The sequence below is a fragment of the Electrophorus electricus genome, chromosome 1, assembly GCF_041902795.1.
Source record: "Electrophorus electricus isolate QZ-2024a chromosome 1, ASM4190279v1, whole genome shotgun sequence".
Classification (NCBI taxonomy): domain Eukaryota; kingdom Metazoa; phylum Chordata; class Actinopteri; order Gymnotiformes; family Gymnotidae; genus Electrophorus; species Electrophorus electricus.
The window spans coordinates 39,721,114-39,742,397 of record NC_137497.1 but is presented as its reverse complement, the minus strand read 5'-3'; the positions used below and the strand labels follow the sequence as shown (position 1 = coordinate 39,742,397).

The following is a 21,284-nucleotide window of genomic DNA, read 5'->3' as shown; positions in this document are numbered from 1 at the left end:
AACAGATTAAAGAAATACTTCATCCAAAAATGCTACCATGTGAAGTGGCGGGGATCACATCACATTTCACTAACTGGTTCCCATACCTTTTTTTGTTTGAATTGCTATTAGTAATGTAATGTTGGCTTTGTAAGGCTAAGGCTTGAAATAACCATAGCCAACATTTATCTTTCTTTTTTTAAGGCAAAGTTCCAAAATATTCAAAGGCAAATTTGTTACGTTTGTGTCCAAATAACTTTGGGGCAATGAGGATTAGTTCCTGCAGCTGGTGTCTTAACAAGGCCATGTCGGTGTGGCCAGCTCTCTACAGATCCCCAGCCAGCGTGAACCACGTGGCCACTATGCAGGCCTGAAGCAGGCTGCTTTTCTTGGTGTGTGTGGCCTGCGCTAACACCCCTGCGCTGGGCCCGGGGCAGAGGATGCTTGGGGAGCGAGCTTCGTTGCTGCACGCATGGCTGCATGGCTCACTGCATGGGAGAGCGCATTTGGACATGATCCAATCACAGTGCTTCTACTAAAGGGGGTGAAACTGGCCTCATCCGTGCAAAACCGCCATACCGGAGTTCACATGTTCATTTTGTGCGCGTGTATCATTTTTATTTACTAACAGCAGTTTGGTGTGTGGCGGGTTACTGTATTAATATGCACTATATTAATTTTCCTCTTATCCCAGATGTAGTCGATCAGCCAAGGCAGATTTTCTATCTGGATTTTGCACTGGTGCTACGTGGCTAACATAGGCTAGCAAGCAAGGGGAGGTTCTACTCCCAAGTCAGCAGTGTGTGAGGTGCATGCCAGCATGAGCACAGCCCTGGCTCGAGTTGAGCTGGTTCATGTGGCTGATCAACCGCATTTGGGGTAAAAGAAAAGCCAGCCTGTTCCTCTAAGCCTTACCTGCTCTTGTATGGATATGGGTTGTTGCTGTATTTAAAGTAAGTGCTGCGATTTCAGTCCTCGTGTTTCCTTTTGTATGAGGGTGACGTTTGTTTGTTTTTGTTTGTTTGCGAGGAATACATCACACAAAAATGCAATGACAGCCGGTTGGAAGCAGCATGATTTCATTTGCATTACATTTGCATAACTCCAACCGGACCCTTCTCGGTTTGAAATGATTACAAGCTGTATTAGCGTTTTTGGGTAAAGTATTCCTTTAAGGGATTGCTTAAGGATATGAAGGATGTTCAGATGAGTGCTTGCAGGGATAAAATGACTGATCCCAGACCTGTCTCTCTGCAGGAAGAGGATCTGAACTGTGTGCGTGAGCGTTGGTCTGATGCCCTCATCAAACGCCGCGAGTACCTGGATGAGCAGATCAAGAAGATCATTAACAAATCAGGTGGATTTTTCCCATCCCGGGACACACGTATTTCTCTTCTTATCCTTCTCCTTTTCATTATGTACACTTTCACTTTTACACTGTGTTTTCACCTTTACTCACCCAAACTACAGCCTTTTCATACTTGTATTTAATATTTATATAATTTCATATTTACCCAAACTACATTCATTCGTATTTGCCCAAACCACATTCATTTGTCCAAACTACACTTTCATATTTAACTAAGCTACACACTTGTTTACACAAACTAGTTTCATATTTAACTAAGCTACACACTTGTTTACTCATGTTTACTCAAACTAGTTTCATATTTAACCAAGCGACACACTTTCGTGTATCATTTGTTTTTGTACGTAATCTTTGAGCCATTTTTTAAACCTTTGATTCTACACTTTCACCATTACTGTTTTAAACTTTCAGTTTTTCTCCATTCTGCTTTTTAATTTTGTCAGTACACACCCTGTAATAACTTTATCTTCCTGATTGTGTGTGTGTGTCTGTGTATAGAGAAGTCCGAGGAGGATGTGGAGAGGGAGGCGCGGTTAGTAGAGCAGTGGGTGGGGCTTACTGAGGAGCGGAACGCGGTATTGGTCCCAGCGCCAGGAAGCGGGATCCCCGGGGCACCTGCGCAAGGGTAGGAACAACTGCCAGCAACCGTAACACTCAATCCAGGGTATTGGACACAAGTCCTTATTGGCCTCAGCAGAACACAGTGTAGTCATCTGTCAGACCCGAAGCAACTGGAGCTAACTCATCATTTAATTACCACACTCATTTAATGACCACCCCCCTTTACTGCTCTAGGGTGCCCTCTCCTGGCATGGAAGCCCACATTCCTGTTCTCTTTCTGGACCTCAACGGTAAAATGACCACACTTTGTTTTGCTAAGCATAAATTTGTCTTTGGGATGTAAATGATTGATATTGTGCTTTTATTCAAAGGGATCTTGAATGTCTTTTCTAACTTAAAGGCAGTTCTGCATTGCAGTGTATCTGATTCAAAGCATGCTGTTCTCCAGCTGATAATCTGACAGTGAGTGAGCAGCTCCCGGGTGTCCACGCGGCCGGGATCAATTCCATCCTCCCCAAAGAGCATGGCAGCCAGTTCTTCTACCTACCCATCGTCAGACACAGCAGCGAGGAGGTGCACCTCCCCGGCCGTCGCACGCTCACGCAGACACACACAGACTCCATCATGGTGCACACCCCGGGGGACAGCTCTCAGATGTCCAGGGGAGCCCTTGTTCTTCACAGATCGGTGACGTTTTTCCGCCGAATAAAGGCAGCAGTTTGCCGGCTGATTCTTTGATGTAACACACTTACACTCCTGGTGACGTTAGCGTGATGGGATGAGCCGAGCTGGTGCTGAGCCCTGCAAGGAGAACGGGGAATCTGGGCTGGTCTTGTGGACGGGGCTGTTTGCCATTCAGTGGCTCTGTCTTCCAGGTGTGTGCGACCTGCTCGTGGGACTCCTCCATCCATGACTCCATCTACCTGAACCGCGTGACCGCCAGTGGTGAGCGCATCTACCTGATTGTCAAGGCGACGGTGCAGCTCAGCCACCCAGCCTCCATGGAGCTCGTCCTCCGCAAGAGGATTGCTGTCAACATCTACAACAAACAGGTTGGCAGGACACGCCCACGGTCTGAGGTGTTAGCAAGACGCCTGCAGACCGAGGTGTCTGCAGGATACGCCCACAGCCAGGGTGACTGCAGAGTCTTAAAATGGCTCAAACTGAGTTTTATTCACAATAGAACAGTTCACATTTGTTTATTCATAGTCCCATACTAATACTGTACTGAGGACATGCTGCTTCTGATTCACTGCAGACCTTCACGCAGAGTCTGAAGAGGCGGATGTCTTTGAAAAGCATGCTGCCCTCTTGTGGCGCCACCTATGAAATCGTGTCCAACATCCCAAAGGTGAAGAAGAAGCCGTGTTTATTTGCTGAGAGATCAAGTCTTGATGGATTCACTTTTGGTGTAAAATCAGATCTGAATAGCTTTCATGGTAGACTCAGACCTGCATTTGAAACCTGCTTCCCCTATGATTCTAAGTAGTCATTTGGAAATCAAGGCTTTTGAAGAACCAAAAGAGGACTAGCTTATATCACTGTCGTTACACCATATTTTACTGTTCATTTCTCATATTCACACACACACACACACACACACACACACACACACACAGGCCTCAGAGGAGCCAGAGGAGAGGGAGACGCTGGCATTGATGGCAGCACGGGGGGAGCCTGAGGAGACACAAGATGGGGAGACATACATCGAGAAATACACCCGAGGAGTTCTGGAGGTGGCCAACATCCTGTGTCTGGAACGACTCCGGCAGGTACACACACGCGCGCACACACACACACACACACACACACACACACACACACACACGCGCGCGTACACACACACACACACACACACACACACACACACGTACACACACATACACATATGCGCACACACTCACACTCGCACACACACACGCACACGTACACACACGCACACACGCACACATGTGCGCGCGCCCGCGCGCGCCCACACGCACGCACTCGGCTCATTGGGAAATGAAGAAGTTGATATGAGAGTCTGGTCCATATAACAGTCCTGTGATCCCCTCAGAATCATGTGTGTGTGTGTGTGTGTGTGTGTGTGTGTGTGTATGTGTTTATGTGGGGGTGTGTGTGGGTGTGTTTTGACAGGCAGTGACGGTGAAAGAAACACTCTCAGTTAAAAGCAGACACATACGGAGAAGCCTCAGCACTCCCAATGTCCAGCATGTAAGAGACACTTGACCTTCTACCAGCACACACACACACAGACTCACACACACACACACACACCTACACATGGGAGCACTTTGTGTAAATTCCCCTGAGATGTATCCCGTTGTGCTTGGTGTCTCAGACCTCATGCTGTAAGTCGGATGCTCTGTGCTGTGAGGACGAGGACGTGAAGGTGTGCAATCTCTCCTCCTCCTATCCATGTTTAAGGCAAAGCTCTGGAAATTCCACTTTCACACTTTGCGTTTGTCTGCAGGGACCAGGGGAGCTTCAGCAGGATACCGTGGACTGCCATTTCTCCGAGGCAGGCGTCTCCTCCACCCCCGCAAAAGACCCTCCCGCCAAAAACAGGGAGAATCATGGTACAGCCGCCGCCCATGGGGGTTAGTGTGCCACCACAGGCGTTTACCGTAGCTCTCTTGAGAAACCAATCATAAAAATGAAGAATTATTTTAAAAATTCATAAAAATCATACATCGCTTCTGTCACAATTAAATCTCCTTATTTTTAAAGAGCTTTAATGTTTTGTTTTGTTTTTTTTTAACCTTTTTTTTCTTTTTGGACATTCTACAGTTCATGCACATAAACTGACTCAATGTTATTGTTTTATAACATAAAACTACCACACCTCTCGAATACAGTGTGTGTCACTCTGTGGCCTTTGTGTGTTGGATGTGAAATAAGGAGATGGCTCTTGTGCAGGGTCCGTACCCGAGAGCCCCACGTTCTTCATTTCCAGTCCGTTCAAGGGTCTCTCGCCTCAGCCGCCCAAGTTCCTCAAGGCCCTGATGCCCGTCAGGGAGGAAAACAAAGCCAAACGCTCACTGGAGGCCCGTCCTCTGCTGGGACAGGAGGTAAAGCTCACACTCTCTCTCTCTCTCTCACTCGCTCTCTCACTCACACTCTCACTCACTCATTCACTCACATTCTCACTCACTCTCTCTCATACAGGTACCCACACATGTGCATACACACACTAATTTATGCATATATCACAGACATAATTTCCTTGCTGCGTTTCTCCATCTCTAATTAAATATTCCACCTAAACCAGTTCATTCCACCTAAACCAGTATTTTTCAGTTCATATGTCACACCGCATGACGCCCTAGTGCCATCTGTCATTAACAGAAATAAAATGGTTATAACCTGACATGTCAGGCATAATATAAATATGTTAACAGGATGTAGTGCTAAACGTGAATAGCAGCAGAGATTAATGTGTTGGCTTGTACAATGTAATCTTGTCCCCAGCCAATCAGATGATTCCTCAGCATGGTGTTACGCTCCTAACTACTGATTGGTTACTATTAAAAGTGCATGGGCTGCAAAATGACTTTCAAAGAATGGTCCAATCAAATTGATAATGTAATAATGAGGAGCCAGAGGAAAGGGAATTACTGTTATGCAAATGTATTTACTGCTGGCTGCTAATTTTTAGTCATTCTTCATTCTTGGCTGAGCTATTGCTTTAAGAGGCCATTCATTTGAATTCATTGGAAAGTTTCACTGACGTTTGTTACCAAAGCGCTTGTTGTTTCTAAAGTAGCTTTTTGTAAATCCAATCAAATGCTACAAAAATGGAAATTACTTTAATATAAACAGCCAGATTGTTGTTGTGATCCCATGCCCTGCTCCTTTAAGATGTAAATTAAAACCAGGCTTTTTAAAATATGTTGTAAAGTTTCTATTCCTGTTCAGAATAGGCTGTATATGTGGCTGGAATCCAAGCAGGAATGTTTGCATGCCTAAGCCTCACCTAACACTAATACTACTGCCATCAGCTACCAACTGCATCTGCCTGTATGCGCTGTTCTGCATGCTCTGTGTGTTTCTGGGTGTGTGTGTGTGTGTGTGTGTGTGTTGCACCTGTTGCAGAGCATGCGCTGGCTAGTCGAGAGCTCAATTTTGGCTTACGGGGGTCGCTGGCCCCGCCCCCGGGCCCAGAGTGAGGGCCACAACAGCATGACAAACCACACCCCCATCATAACACATACTGCTGTAAGTTTCAGACATACACACACATACACCCACACACAGGACACAGAGTCACACTGCTGTAAGTCTCTCTCTCTCTTACACACACACACACACACACGTTGAAAATATTGAAAAGCATCTCGTCTAAACACACACAGCAACAAAAATAGATGGTTATTGTTTCTTCATAACAGTATCTAAAACACAGGACTGTAATCCCCAGAAGATACCCTATAAGATTACAAGAAACAATGGAAGATCTTTTGTACATTTTTGTACAAATTGGTGATGACTCACTGATAAATTTAAAGGAATTTATTAAGTGCTCTGAAAATACAGCCTTTCCCCTGTTTATTGATCCCTTTAAAAATATAAAGTGTTGAAGTTCATCATAAATAATATAAAAACACCATCACTAAAACTTGAATGTTTTATCTTCAAACAGTAAATTCGCAACAAAGAGTTGGATAACAGCATTCATTAACGTCTGTTTATTGATTATTTGTCACTATTTGCATGGTTGATGTGTTCATGTCACACTTAATATGCCATTTCAATCTAATAATTCACCCATTCTGTAAAGCACTCCATGATTTGCAATCGAAATAACACTTAATGCCATAATATTAAAACACAGTCTGAGGTACCTAAAAACTCAGTCAGCATTTGTAGTTGTTACTAATGAATGAAATTGGCAGTGACTAAAGAACGGGGAAATGGATGCAGGACCTTTAAGGCTTTGGTGAAAGAGGGCAGCAAAGTTGTGTCAAATCCACTACATTGTGATTTGTTTCATGTCTGGCCATGGATGATTGGTCCAGGATTCAGAGGAGGAGGAGCCTGAGCTGCACCAGGGCCTCGGCCATGCCAGTGTTCCAGACCTCAGTTCTCTCACACACCCGAATGCCCAGCTGTACATCCCCGAGGACTTTGCCAACTTCGAGGTGTACAACGCCAGTCTGGAGGGCCAAGATGCCGCTCTGTGCAGGGGTGGAGACTTGTCATCGGCCGTGGCCACGCCGGGCGTGCATGAAAGCTGCGGAGCGGAGAAGGAAGTCCCGCGGAGCCCGACGGCCAGCAGCTGCACGAGCGGCTACTTCTCTCACAGCGCCTCCAACGCCACGCTGTCAGACACGCCGTTCACAGGCAGTGAAAGCTCGGACCAGCTAAGCGTCGGCTCCAGGGACCCTGCCGAGCACCAGCAGCACCCTGGCCCTGCATGCAGAGCCCCCCCGCCCACCAGACATGCCTTAAGCGGGGCAGCGTGCACCCAATCCGGCCCCGGCCCGACCTCTCCTCGCTGCCCCGCGTCCTCCGTAGACAGAGCATGCTCGCTGCAGCTCAGCGCAGGAGCCGCGAACACCAGCCAGGAGTTCAGTGACTTCAAAGGCGCCGGTGACGGTTTTGGTGAAGAGGAGCTGGGCCGCTTCGAGTCTGAGTGGCAGACGGAGCCGAACGGGTCACACACATGTGCCAGGCTCGAGCAGGCCTCCCCGACGCCCCCGGCACACGCTGACCACTGTGTCTTCGCCCCACCGTGTCACCTCCAGAATGGGAAAGTCTCTCTGTCCTCTCCCACACCCAGCACACAACCGCATGGTGATGACAGCTGCCCAGAGACAGAAATGGCTGCTAAAACATGCCATGCTCCCTCGGGAGAGGATGAGGAGGGTGGCCCTGTGGCCCAGCTTCCAGATTGGATGGCCCCTGGGGAGCAGGTGTGGGTGGGAGCAAGGAGCGGCACGGTGCACTACGTGGGTGGAGTCGAGTTTGCCCAGGGCATCTGGGTTGGAGTGGAGCTGGACCATGCCGTAGGTATGTAAACTACACGGGTAGTGCGGCTGGGTGGGTTGGCTGATATTGGTGGATTCATTTAGGGCTGAGCATATATGATCAAGATATCAGAATATTTCCATGAATGATCATACACATCAGTGTTTAGGCTCTACGGGGTTCGCAGACAAGCTGGAACATGTCTAAGGAAATTCTTAGAATAACATTACCATCAGGGATTTTGAGGAACAACACTCCAGAAATAAAAAATGAGATTTAATGGCAGTGTATACATTATTTTGACAGTAACCGTGTTCCATGTTCATGTAACATTTAATGACTGAGGCTAATGTTTATGATAAGAGAAGCCCGTCTGCCTGTGAACCAATATGTGAGCTTAAATAGAGCAGATTTAAGTACAGGTAATTAACTTACATTAACTAAAGAGTTGATCAAACTCATCTCATCTCACAGAGTCTTGCAGCTCCCTATTAAATCACTATCTGGACTGATAAAGTAGATGATCTTCAAAGGACTTCTTCACCCCTGTAATTTTAACATTGCTAATTAGGATGCAAATCTAGCCATGGCGTCTGCGGGGGACTTGTGTAACGCCACCTCCTCTTCCACGCAGGCAAGCACAACGGCACGGTGCGGGGCCGGGTGTATTTCCGCTGCGCCACAGGACACGGTGTGTTTGTCAGGCCCTCCTGGCTCAGCAGGGGCCCGCCGTCCACGGACTCAGACACGCAGCCCCATCCGCTACTGCTGTAAGGCTGCACCACAGATGCATTATGGGACGGAAGGCGTTTCCCCAGGCCCGATGAAGTGGACTGCCGGAACGGACTTCACAAACCACCGTTCAGCTGGGAGTTGTAGCGTCACAAATCAGAGCTGATGTGGAGGCAGTCTGTTCTCTCAGTCCGGTTCTCTCCTTCACTGTATGGGCTCCTTCCTTCCTCTTGCTGGTTTTGTGTGCTGTTTTCTCCTCTGTGTCACTCTCCTTCCATCTCTTTCTCTTTTGTTGTCCCTGGACAAATATTGCCTGTGTATTTTTTTCCCCAAATGTAAGATGTTTCACCATCATTCTTCTCTGAATGTCAAATGCACAGTTGCACAATTTTATATCATGATTTAAGCTCATCCTTCAAGGAAATTTCCATTTTGGCTTATTTACCACTTTTAACATGACTGAAACTATTAATCCTAATGTTTAGCTAATGATAGTGTCCTTTCATGAAGGCTAAATATGGAACTCTATTGAAGTTGAGAATGTACTACTGTTATTGTTAACATTTTTATCTTTGTGTGATTATATCAGGTGTTACCAAAGACATGGCAAATCTGCTGTTAAAACTGAAATATTTTGTTTTAGTTTGTGTGTGTGTGTGTGTCTGCGGAGAGTAAGGTTCTGACTTTCGCTAAGTGCCATATCTCTGATTTAATCGCCAGAAACACATCAAAACTTCTAAGATTGTGGTAGATTTTGAGTTTTGGTGCCTTCGACAGCACGCCGCCTGTTTTTGTGTTGCATTGCTGGCTTTCTTAGTACTGTAAAAAAAAAAAAAAACGCAATGAGCTTCGGAATCACTGCGCGCTTGCACTGGAGTGGCCTGGGCGCGTATTTAGCTCACTCACAAATGCTCACTTCTGCGCCGCCTTCGATGGTCACCGTGAGACCGTGAAAAAACCTGAACTCTGTACTGTGATCGGATCGGAACGCTGTACAGAGATCGGATGCATGAAGCACCTTGGTTTTGTTACGCCTCGGCAGTAAAGACGCCTAATGCGCTCACACTACAGCGTGTGTGACCGGCGGGTGACCGACGTCTCTCAGTTGCTTTGACCTGTTTCACCTTTCCAAGTCAGCTATGCTGGCGATGTTGTTTTTTTTTAACAGTTTGTTTAAATAATGAGTAGTATTTTGCTAGTTTTTAATACTCATGCAAAAAAATGAATATATTTTATAAGTTGGAATGGACAAAGAGGAGTTGAGCGACATCAGGAATTGGGAGAGACACGCATACAACTTTCGTTGCCTGAATAATTCTGAAACGGTTAGACTCATGGAAGTGGATTGTAATACTGTAATTACGTGTCGATGAAACAGACACAAGCCCTTACTTTATAAGACAACTAAGCTGCTCTCCTTCATGAGGAGTTGTACATATAAATGTATTTGAACATATATAATGTACAGAACTGTATTTATATTGTATCTCTACAAAATGTACAAAAAAGGGTACAAAGATGTTCCAGAATACAACGTTTACACGATGAAGTTCCTCTGTGTCTGTTTTTACGCGTCCAAAACACGCACTTGTCTATACAAAACAGTACTTTGCATATGTCAGATATTTTTGTTTAACGTTAATATTTGTTTTTCCTTATTTTCACTTTTCCTCATGAAAGGAAAAGTGAAAGATTCCTAGCACTTATTTTAGTAGACCTATCTGTAAATACGGTTATGTTGAATTAGACTTTTTAAAATAAATAATATACTGAGTGTTAATCTATATGGGCAAATATAACCAAATAATCTGTTGGCCTTGGTCAGAAAACGCTGTATGCAGTAATGCAGAGGATTCGGGTTTTTTGTTCGTTTGTTTCGTGACATGGAAGAGCATGAATAGTTCCCAAAAGTAGAACAAAATCTACAAATTTGTGCTACTTTCTTCACAATGTACTAAGGACATTTCAGTTTTCATCTGTCATTTTAGAATCGTGCATATGCTCCATAGGCTGCTCACCCACGTCTGACTAATCGTAGCCCTAACGCTACCAGCACCAAGACGGTAAGATTTACAGATGTTCAAATGTCAAATTAAAATCTCTTATAATACGCCACTTAGACTTTTTTGTATTGCTAAAAATATACATCTTAGATAAAATTAACAGAACCAAAAAATTGTCAATATTGGCGGTGCGACTGTTCTAACGTTTGTGTGATAAATTGTGGTTGGGTCCGCCATGAAGCTGTCAGGACGGGGCGTTCGGGGGGAGTTTCCATAAGTCCTCAGCTGAGACAGAAACGGTCAAAGACGAAGTTGGAATGAAGTTTACTGGGACGAATACACTTTTAATTTAGCGTTGGAAACACGTACTTTTAACTTTATCTAACTCGGAACAAAGACTTTGTGTATTGCTGTTGCACTTTTGCTTTAAGTCGGTGTGAAGGACAGGATCAGTTGCTGTCTTAAAGCACTTCTTGTCGGACCGTGTGAAGGACAGGATCGGTTGCTGACTTAAAGCACTTCTTGTCGGACCGTTTTCGCCTTGTGTCGACGCTAACGGCGCGGAGGATGCACACCTCACAGACGGACACAACTTACACCAAGATCTTTGTCGGAGGGCTTCCCTATCACACCACGGATTCGAGTCTCAGGAAATATTTTGAAATGTTTGGGGAGATTGAGGAAGCTGTCGTTATCACGGACAGGCAGACTGGAAAGTCCAGGGGTTATGGCTTTGTAAGTTTCGTGTAACCTGTGTCATGCCGCTGTTGGTTACTCTAGCATTGACATTATTATGGTTGTGTTCTTTGTCCCTACAAGCATTGTGCATATTCATTTTATTGACCAAACTGTCATCTATTTATTTACTTTCCTATTCAAAATAAGAATGAAAAATTGTATTACTTGGGCAGTAGTTCAAACGCCACAACTGCATAATAACCGTAAAACTAACTCATTTATACATATAGGTCTTAGCAATAACAGTAGACATGCACAGTCTGTAATTGTCTTTACATAATGTTAGCAAAATTCTGTAGTAGCATGAAATCGGTTTTATGGTTGTCTGCCATGATCAGGTGACCATGGCAGACCGAGCATCAGCAGAGAGAGCATGTAAGGACCCGAACCCTATCATTGATGGCCGGAAGGCCAACGTGAATCTGGCCTACCTGGGAGCCAAGCCCAGGATCATGCAGCCAGGTAAGAACCCAATGTGCTGAGGCTACACCTCAGGGAAGAGAACATCATGGAGCCCCTAAACTGCATTCAGAACCAATGCACAGATAAAAAGACAACGAACAATCTTCACCACACACAACTGAGAGTCCTTCAGATCCAGGCTTGCAGGATCAGGGAGTCTATCGGTGTTGGGTCTTCCCTCAGGACGTTTGAGCTTGATCATTCATTGATGAGTCAGGTATCTTCAGAGCAGGTTTGTAGGATCACAGGTACCATGCTGTAGACCTCCAGGACTGGATTTGAGGAACAGGAACAGTGGTATTGCATTATGCTTGTGCAAGCATCCGATTGATGCAGATCACAAAGGCCCTGATGATTAGCTGGGCTCTGTTCCTCAGGGCTGGGATTTAAATTTTAGATTTCAATCTAGGCTTACAGGAAAAGGAAGTGTCACTCATTGTTTTGTGTATAAGGACAGATGTTCTTAGTGTCATGTAACAATAATAAATCTGTCTCTGTGTGTGTGTGTGTGTGTGTGTGTGTGTGTGTGTGGGTTTTGTTTTTTGTTTTTTTCTCCAGGGTTCTCATTTGGTGTTGCTCAGATGCAACCAACATTTATCCAAAGGCCTTATGGGTAAGTGGAGTTATAAAAATGCAAATTATTGATGTGATTGTCTAGTTGTAAATGTTTCATGCGTTTTTAGCAGTATGCTGAACCCTATGGGTGTCATGCTATGGGCCAGATAATGAAGGGGTCAGGAAGTATGTCATCACATCATTGATATGATCAAATGCCATTCCATAACTCGGAGAAATGATTAGTTATGAACTTTACCACTTTCACACATGTAGCTTATAATGACTTTTGCACTTTTGTTATTCCTATTCATTATTTTACTTGTCTTTTCATAGAGAAAAATGTGCCTTTAAAGCAAATGTCATACTGCTTGTGTCATAAATGCTGTTATTTTCTCTGTGTCTTAGAGATAGTGAGGATGTTCAAACCCAACTACAGTATCCTTCCCCTTTCCGCCAGGTTATGAGGTGTGTGTGTGTGTGTGTGTGTGTGTGTGTCTTTTCTCTTTGCGTGTCACTGCGAATTGCATTGTTGACAAACTGTCAGAAATGAGCATGTGACATCACACCATCCCCCAGCCTGTCTTTTTCTGATCTGGCATTCTGCTTCACGCTTAACATAAGACGCGCCTATGCAGTTAGGTGGGATAACTCAGGTCGGCTTTGCACAGATTACTTTAAACTCTGCTAGTAGACATGCACAATATGAAAATTATTGTGATTTGCAGCATGGGTGTTGTTGCTGTTGTCTTTGGAGAGTTTAAGTTTGGCTGTGCCTGGCACAGTCCGGAGCAGATGTTCATTCTTTTCTTTTATTTGTTTGGGTAGTGCACCCCAAAACCAACCACAGCTTATGGCCTGCATGTTGTATCCGTTGTCTTTTAACTCTTCCTCTTACCTTTGCTGGTGTTCGTAGAAACTAATCGGTCCTTTTTCTCTTTTTCATGACCGCTTTACCATTGAAATCATAATTAAAAAAAATTATGGGACCTATTTATGGTGAAAATTATGGTGAAAAAGTGTCTCTAAATTCTAATCAGTCATATAGACCAAAATGAGGATGAAGAAAGTATAGATAGATGATCACATCCAACAAGTAATCAAATAAAGCAAGTAATATAAAACCCAACGTGCTCAAAGTTCAGCTAAAAAGCTCCAATGTTTACATGGATCATGAGAAGCTCAAATATATAACCTTCATCAGGGAGCCCTAACTTGACGGCCAAGCCTTGCATAATTGTGCGTAACCCAGTTTTACTGACCTTCACGGAGGGGCCTGCGTGTGCCCGGCAGAGCACGTGCGGGCCCCTGCCGCCATGACTGCGTGAATTAGTCCTGATCTAAAAGGGTCTGAGCACAGAGCAGCTGTCGCACCTCTGTTGTGATGCCTGCCTGCCTCTCCTCTCACAGGGAGGATAGCAGGTGGGGAGGGAGGGGCGAGGTGCAGGACTGACAAGGGGCCACTGCCTCAGAGAACCGCCTTCCTCTGCGCCTGGGATTCAGAAAGCAGCCTTATTTAGCCTTGAACTTTAAGCGCCACAGATCGTAGGGGTCACCCCAGGAAAACGCGGAGCAAGCTAGTGCATGAGCTCAGTGACAGCAGTATTTTTAACCCTGGAATGCATGGATGGGGATTTGGGTTTCTGTTTTTGCACAGAGAGTTTGTCCTCAGTCTCCACAGCCAGAGAGCACGCTATTACCTGTTACTATGTGTGGCTTTATTGGCTGTTGACATTCTGGGCTGGAGATGAACAGTGCTGCAGTCGAAGCCTGAACTGCTCTTTGCAGTTGTGTTCAGTTGCCATGAAATCAGACTGACTTTTCTGGAAAAGCCTGCCATGGTTAAAACCCACAATGTTTTGGCCTGATAATAATTAGACATCCCAAAAGGCAGACAAACAAAGAGGAAGCGAGAGAGACAGACAGATAGATGAATAGAAAGTTGGGTGTAAAAATATTTAGGTAGAACCTTATTCTGTCTGTGTGAGACTGCATGTTATGGTGTTATAGCAGATAAACAGGGCTGGGAGTATCGGCCTGTGTGCTTCAGTAGAGGAGACGCGGCGTAGTCCCTCCTGACATTCTTAGAGTGTGTGTGTGTGTGTGTGTGTGTGTGTGTGTGTGTGTGTGTGGGCGGGCGGGGGGATGTTAAAGAGAGAGTATGACTGGGTGAGGGTGAGTACACATGTGCAGAAGAAAGAAAGTCAGTGTGGTGTGTGTGTGTGTGTGTGAGAGAGAGAGAGAGAGAGACAGAGAGACAAATGGTGAGAATAAACTGTGAACTCCATGACAGCCTTGCTGCCATGAGTGTTGAACTAATGCTCAGCTGTTTAATTAGGGTGAGCTGTGTGTGCTGAAATGGAGACCTGACTCTAAGTGTGTGTGCTACAGGACAAAGGAATTACCCATACTGTTCTACTAAGCTCCAGTGCAAAATAATGCATAGAGACACATTTTAGTAGGTTTGATCTGGTGGTGGTGTGTTGGACTGGTGCAGTTTGGTCTGGGGGGTGGTGTGTTGGACTGGTGTAGTTTGGTCTGGGGGGTGGTGTGTTGGACTGGTGTAGTTTGCTCTCCTGGTGGTGTTACTGGTGCAGTTTCTATTGCTGGTTTTGGAAGAATCCTTTTAAAGTCCTACTTATTGTAGAAGTATAGTTTTAAAAAATAAGTATATTTTAAAAAGTATTTAAAAAAAGTAAAAGTTTACAAAATATCTATCATTTATTTTAAAAGCCTTTTCTCATAATGTTTCAATAGTTGTCTCCTACAGTTAATAGGAGTGTTGTCTGCTTTGTTTGTTGTCTGGACATTGATGCACTTTTCAGTGGAAAAGTGTTGTTCAGATGTGATCTAGAGTGCTCAGTTTGCCAATTAAATAGGGTTGCCATGTTTGTGAGGCATTATCATATCACTTTTATCTCACCTACCTTTTTGTTTGTTTAAGAATCACCTTGTATGTGGACAGTCCGTAGGCCGTCTGGCGCTGTGCATGGTCTGTGTTAGATATCGCCCCCAGCACCAGTCATCAGGGTCTGCCCACAGGGGGCACTGTTAGCTGGATATTTTGGGTAATAGACCACTCTCAGCTTGGCAGTGAAAATTTCTTGAGTAAAAATCTAGCACAACTGCTGAGCCTGATAAACTATGACCAGATAAGCACAAGGTGGGTCTTTCTAAAAACGTGAAATAAATGGTGTTTTTTGAGTAAGCGCTACATTAAAATAGATTATAATAGATTGTGTATTAAATGCAAGACAGTCTAAACAAGTTGCATCTAAGTGTTGCATTACTATTTCCAAATGTAGCATATTTTTTAAAAGTTCTGTTCTAAATTCTGAAAATGTATTTTTTGAGTCTGAGTGAATTTATGATTGGATGTACAGTGGTATGAAAAAGTGTTTGCCCCCTGCCTGATATCTTATTTTTTTGCATGTTTGTCACACTTAAATGTTTCAGATCATCAAACAAATTTCAATATTAGACAAAGATGACACAAGTAAACACAAAATGCAGTTTTTAAATGAAGGTATTTATTATTAAAGGTAAAAAAAATCCAAATCTACATGGCCCTGTGTGAAAGTGATTGCCCCTCCATCTTGGTGATCCCCAAGACTTTTGGGAAAATACTCTGTGGACTGACAATACAAAAGTTGAACTTTTTGGAAGGTGTATGTCCCATTACATCTGGCATAAAAGTAACACCGCATTTCATAAAAGCAACCTCATACCAACAGTAAAATGTGGCGGTACTGTAATGGTCTGGGGCTGTTTTTCTGCTTCAGGACCTGGAAGACTTGCTGTGGTAAATGGAACAATGAATTCTGCTGTATACCAAGAAATCCTGAACGAGAATGTCCGGCCATCTGTTTGTGACTTCAAGCTGAAGCACACTTGGATTCTGCAGCAGGACAATGATCCAAAACACACTAGCAAGTCCACCTCTGAATGGCTTAAGAAAAACAAAATGAAGACTTTGGAGTGGCCTAGTCAAAGTCCTGACCCGAATGTGATTGAGATGCTGTGGCATAACCTTAAAAAGGCGGTTCATTTCTCGAAAACCCTCCAATGTGGCCGAATTACAAAAATTCTGTAAAGATGAGTGAGCCAAAATTCCTCCACAGCGCTGTAAAAGACTCATGGCCAGTTATCGCAAATGCTAAGTGTGTCCCAACCAGTTATTAGGTTTAGGGGGCAATCACTTTTTCATGCCACTGTATGCTTGGATATTGGATGAAGTAACTGTCATGTAAACTATACAGTAGCAACCCAATTGTTTTATAATCCCTCTGCTGAGTGGATGTGCCCTCTCATGTGAAGTGTGTGTCTCCATGGGAATGATGTTTACTGACGTATATGTGTGTGTGCGATGTTCCCCAGGATTCCCACTCACTACGTGTACCCTCAGGCCTTCGTCCAGCCGAGCGTCGTCATCCCACATGTCCAGACCACGGCTGCTTCAGCTGCCTCCTCCTACCTGGACTACAGCAGTGCCTATGCGCAGTACTCCGCGGCCGCTAGCACCTTCGACCAGTACCCATACGCCGCCTCGCCTGCTGCCAGCTACGTCGCCGCGGCTGGGTACGGCTACGTGCAGCAACCGCTGTCTTCCCCTGCCCCGGTGGCGGCGTCTACAGCTGCAGCTGCGTTTGGCCAGTACCAGCAGCAGCTGCAGGCAGACCGTATGCAGTAGGGGGAGGAGCCAGGAGGGAGGAGCCTGAGCACACGTAAAACTGGAGCACGCAGACCCAGCATTCACCAAGGAACAAACCCAGCAAACCCATCTGTTGGGTTGGTGTGCCATGCCCACTTGTGAGATTGCTGGGGAGTTTTTAGAATGTTTTCCCCCATTCACACTGGGTCATCTGGTGCCTCAGTTCCTAAATGGCATCATTAGGCTGTTGGTGTTTGTTGGAGAATGTCGGGTTCATGCGTCTTTGGCTTAAGAGGAGGCAGGGGATGAAGAGACTAGTTTATGGCCTGATAGTGCCGGTGGGAGTGGATTGGAAGTGTGCTAGGGGGACATTTCTGACAGTACTGCAACTCAACCAAAGATCATCGTGGTGATATTGGACAGAAATAAGGTTTAATTGTTCTGTGCTTGTGTCTACTGTTATCCATTTGTTTTGTGTTTTTTTAAAAATTTTGTTTGTGTTTATTTAATAAGGCGAATCCATGTTCTGTTTTCACCAGTGGTGTCACACTATTTATCGTGCCACTGGACTGTTAAGGGAAGCTTCCCAGAAGCATCATCTCTTAAAAGATTTGAACTGTTACAAAGAGTGCTTGCTTTACCAGTTGATAAGGATTTGAGTACTATATTGCTTTTTAAAAACTAATTCGTGTTGACAGTCACAGTAATGTTTCATATTTCTATATGTTTTTAGAGGCAAGATTGCTGGCTTCTTACTGAATGTTGTAAACATTGCAAATTTAGGAGCAAAACAACTTCAGACACTGTGGTGATCTCCTGGAGAGCTGAGACGTTTCTGCAGCGTTATTCTAGGGATCGTTCCTGTGAGTCTGGTGCCACAGCACGCTTCTAAACCTACACGTGCTTATTCATATACATGACGGAAACTTCATTCACATGACCATCAACACTACAGCGTGTAGGTGTTAGTTACTGGTGGGTTGCAGAGCTGGCCTATGACATCATAGAAACAGAAACTGTTTCTATGGTTACAGTGCCATATGTCACAGGAGTAAGGTCTTTGCATTTAGTGCTTTACAAATCCAGGGATAAATGCTCCTTTGCATGTGCTACAGCTACTAGGGATGACAAAAGTGGAACTACATTTTCTGGAAAAATGTCTGCTCCCTGTGGCTTCGCAGTAACAGCTGTAAGCCGATGTTTAAACTTTAGATGTCACCCTGCTGAACACAGTTCGGGTCCGTGGTAGAGAAATGGTTCATTTATATTCATAAGATATGGGATTCTATACAATGCCGCTGAAATACACATTTGGATTTGACGGGTTTGTATAGGAGTGTATGATGATGTCTGTATATTGCAATGACACGCGTGTTTTTAGTATGCCCTGTTGCTTGCCAACGCGTGGAGTCCCTCCCATCACTGCTGAACTGTGTGCATGTGCAACTGTGAGTGTGATTTCTTTGTTTTTCCATCATTTTGTGATGGAGGTGTTCTTTACAAATGGGGGTTCAATTTTATACTTGAATGATACATTACATGAAGAATATCTGGAAATAAAACAGCCCTTCCATCTGAATTGTAGTTTTTTTAAAATAAGAATTTCTAAACATATTTTATGAAAACTATTTTTTTTAGTGGGAAAAAACATTCAATATGTCCATGCTTCATCAAAAAATATTAATAGTAGTATTAGTAGAATCTATCCCTCTATGGCTAGAGAAATGTTTGGGCTCCTTTTACCGTACTGCCTGAACTCCTGTGTTGTTTTACGCTGTAATTCAACAATCATGACTTCATGCTCCATGAAAGGTCTTGTAGTGTTAGCTGATGTGCAAATGTGCCTAGGGTTTTTTGTTTTTTTTTGCATATTTTAGGCATATGTTATCAGAACAACATAAATATATATATATGTTTCAGTAGACAGCATGTGTTCTCTCTGGGGATCAAGCCCATGACTTTGTTACAAGCACCTTGTGCTACCTCCTGTACCCAGTGAACTACAGGAACACTAAAGGTTTATTAAAGGTGCCAGTATAATGAGAGAAATGTTTTAATTAACATTGCAGTAATTGAGTAAAAATGCTATATTTTATATGCTTTTTCTGAATTTTTATAACCTCATAAAACATGCCATGATTTGGCTGCCTTTGTGTTACTCTGACATCATGAAAAACAGCACTTTGTAATATGGTAATGAGCTCTACCTGCATATTTTGACAGACATTAAATTTGAATGTTGTTCAATCAGTGTTGAACAAGTCAAGGCCAGATCAATTCACCACATATTTGAGCTGATATTTTACTCCCACTTACTTATAAATTGTTCTACCCATTAATCTGTAGCCTGCTACAAATGTGTGTGTGTGTGTGTGTGTGTGTGTGTGTGTGTGTTCCTCAATGTGTACATTGCTCATGTTCATCGTCACAAGGCCATTGGCACGTGGTGACTCATAGCAATGGAGCAATGGAAAAAGTCACTGCCAAGCACACTGCTAAAAAGACACTGTTAGGGATGGGACTTAATTCCCCAGTGTGGACTTCCTAAGCACACTGAATCAGTTCTAGGGCATACACTTCACAGGGCAAGAAGTGCCAGAGGGTTATTGACTTTTGAAAATAAACTAGAAAGGGCACAGTCCCTACAGACCACAAGCCTCTGGACAGGTGGAATGTGCAAGCCGTGTCATCAGTGAACAGTTAACCTGAACTCCACAATTCAGGCGAAAATGGACTGAAGCCGCTGTACTTTGCAGTAGAAGGGCAACCAGCAACAGCACTCTTAAGTAACTAAGTCATTACTGGGAGACCGACGGTAGTCCCAGGGGTGACCGATCTCTAAAAAGCAGACATTCACTTAGTCAGACTCGCTCCTTATTTACTCTCAGGTTCTATCCCAAGAACCACAGGAAGCTCAGAGTTGGCTCCATGGTGCCTAAGACACCCAGGTTGAAAGTGGGTCATGGTGAGAAAGTACAACAGACAGACTTTAATACCTTGGTGGAATGATCTTTATAAGGTTCTGCTGATTATGGATTTTTCCTGTTAAATGTGAAGGGAAGAAAATATGGACATGCTTTTCACTGGAAATTTGTCCCTGCTCCCCAGAACTGAGCGTTAGGAATAAGCCGGGAGAGAGTGGGAGAAACACAGAGGCTCATGAAGGAACTGTGTTTTTTTAGGTCATGAGGGGCCACCCCTGCAGGTGAAGATTTCAAAACAGTGTGCAGCTATACTAGCCCTCCCTGAGGGGCAGATTGTGGGGAGAAAACAGGGAACACTAACATTGGTCAGACAAAGAATGTTTCAGAAGTATCTAATTGGTGATGGAACAGTGCACAGTGCACATTTAATTTTCTCTCGCTCCCTTGTCTTGTTAAAGATAAGAAGCTGACACTGCAGATTGGTGCCTGAGAGATGAGTCTACAAGATCAACATGATCAACAAGCAAAGCTCCTGATAACCGTCAGGGGCGAAATGAATCAAGTGAAACTTCTGGACTATGTCACATGTACACTTGCTGTACTGAACTCTACACCTACATGCCACTATGTTGAAGCCTGTCAACACATCTCCACGAACTATAATAGCTAATAGTCAGTTTCATAAAGGGAACAACCTTCCAACAGCTGGCAGAACAGGCAGACATACCATTCCTGCTAAAGAAACCTTAGGTTCTGCAAAAGCCAAGCATGACAACAGAGGTCAGTACAAGTGCAAATATGGTCAGCACGCAGTATCACACCTTGGAAGTAGGCAACACAGTAATAATTAGTGAGGGAGGAAGTAAAATTCCTAGAATTTTGTTGATTTAAAAGGCAATATTTTTGCTCTTCTTTATTCCTTTACCAGAGCACATATTTTGTTGTAACAAATCAATGTGTCCCACAACTCAACTGTACAAAATGGGATTTCCTGGTCTGCACACCCCATCTCAAACTGTGACACAACTGCCATAACTCTACCAGGTAATATTCTTAGTTTTCATTAGATGACAAAGCCTGAAATTAATGAAGGTTGTCCCACAGGACAGTAAGTATGTAGTGCTATTTTGCTGCCTATGGGTGAGGATGTTCACTTTTAAAACATTTTTATCTAATTTTTCTCCCAATTTAGTCATCATGCCAATTCCCATCCATTGCCTAGCTAACCTTCCCCTGTCATACAACACCTACCCACCCTGGAATTTTCAGGCAAGCACAAGCTTCCTCTGGGACGTTTTTTAAACTGCTGCAGCACAGGGCAGCTGAACTTACTCAGAAGA

The 21,284-nt window shown here is 44.1% G+C and overlaps 2 protein-coding genes across 16 annotated transcripts in view; both read left to right on the top strand.

Moving 5' to 3' along the window:
• The window catches only part of kif13a (kinesin family member 13A), a 56,914-nt gene extending 46,754 nt beyond the window's left edge, over positions 1 to 10,160 (top strand). For 5 of the 14 annotated variants that reach the window (XM_081719339.1, XM_081719365.1, XM_081719368.1 and 2 more), the window contains 14 exons: positions 1,237 to 1,336; positions 1,847 to 1,973; positions 2,144 to 2,199; positions 2,358 to 2,482; positions 2,785 to 2,961; positions 3,168 to 3,260; positions 3,529 to 3,681; positions 4,046 to 4,123; positions 4,251 to 4,301; positions 4,383 to 4,509; positions 4,811 to 4,980; positions 6,005 to 6,127; positions 6,928 to 7,921; positions 8,514 to 10,160. In XM_081719339.1, coding sequence (XP_081575465.1) covers positions 1,237 to 1,336; positions 1,847 to 1,973; positions 2,144 to 2,199; positions 2,358 to 2,482; positions 2,785 to 2,961; positions 3,168 to 3,260; positions 3,529 to 3,681; positions 4,046 to 4,123; positions 4,251 to 4,301; positions 4,383 to 4,509; positions 4,811 to 4,980; positions 6,005 to 6,127; positions 6,928 to 7,921; positions 8,514 to 8,653 — 2,514 coding nt within the window. In that variant the 3' untranslated portion in view covers positions 8,654 to 10,160. The remainder of the gene's footprint in view (positions 1 to 1,236; positions 1,337 to 1,846; positions 1,974 to 2,143; positions 2,200 to 2,357; positions 2,483 to 2,784; positions 2,962 to 3,167; positions 3,261 to 3,528; positions 3,682 to 4,045; positions 4,124 to 4,250; positions 4,302 to 4,382; positions 4,510 to 4,810; positions 4,981 to 6,004; positions 6,128 to 6,927; positions 7,922 to 8,513) is intronic. The other 9 variants (XM_081719360.1, XM_081719363.1, XM_035525878.2 and 6 more) reach the window with 7 other exon arrangements.
• A 495-nt stretch (positions 10,161 to 10,655) lies between these two features.
• On the top strand, positions 10,656 to 19,115 carry rbm24b (RNA binding motif protein 24b). 2 transcript variants are annotated; one of them, XM_027014310.3, is made up of 5 exons: positions 10,664 to 11,349; positions 11,691 to 11,814; positions 12,373 to 12,427; positions 12,778 to 12,837; positions 16,747 to 19,115. In XM_027014310.3, exons 1-5 carry the CDS (start codon positions 11,182 to 11,184, stop codon positions 17,057 to 17,059), a joined length of 720 nt encoding a protein of 239 aa, XP_026870111.2. In that variant the 5' UTR covers positions 10,664 to 11,181; the 3' UTR covers positions 17,060 to 19,115. The 2 variants fall into 2 exon arrangements, with proteins under 2 accessions (XP_081575462.1, XP_026870111.2); XM_081719336.1 differs by lacking the exon at positions 12,778 to 12,837 and having other exon boundaries at positions 10,656 to 11,349.
• Positions 19,116 to 21,284: the final 2,169 nt, after the last annotated feature.

Bases quoted from the DNA above. Each gene is read 5' to 3' on its own strand.
- rbm24b (XM_027014310.3), top strand. From the start codon at position 11,182: ATGCACACCTCACAGACGGACACAACTTACACCAAGATCTTTGTCGGA. The intron at 11,350-11,690 runs GTAAGTTTCGTG...TGCCATGATCAG, and splicing joins AGTCCAGGGGTTATGGCTTT to GTGACCATGGCAGACCGAGC. The intron at 12,838-16,746 runs GTGTGTGTGTGT...GATGTTCCCCAG, and splicing joins CCTTTCCGCCAGGTTATGAG to GATTCCCACTCACTACGTGT.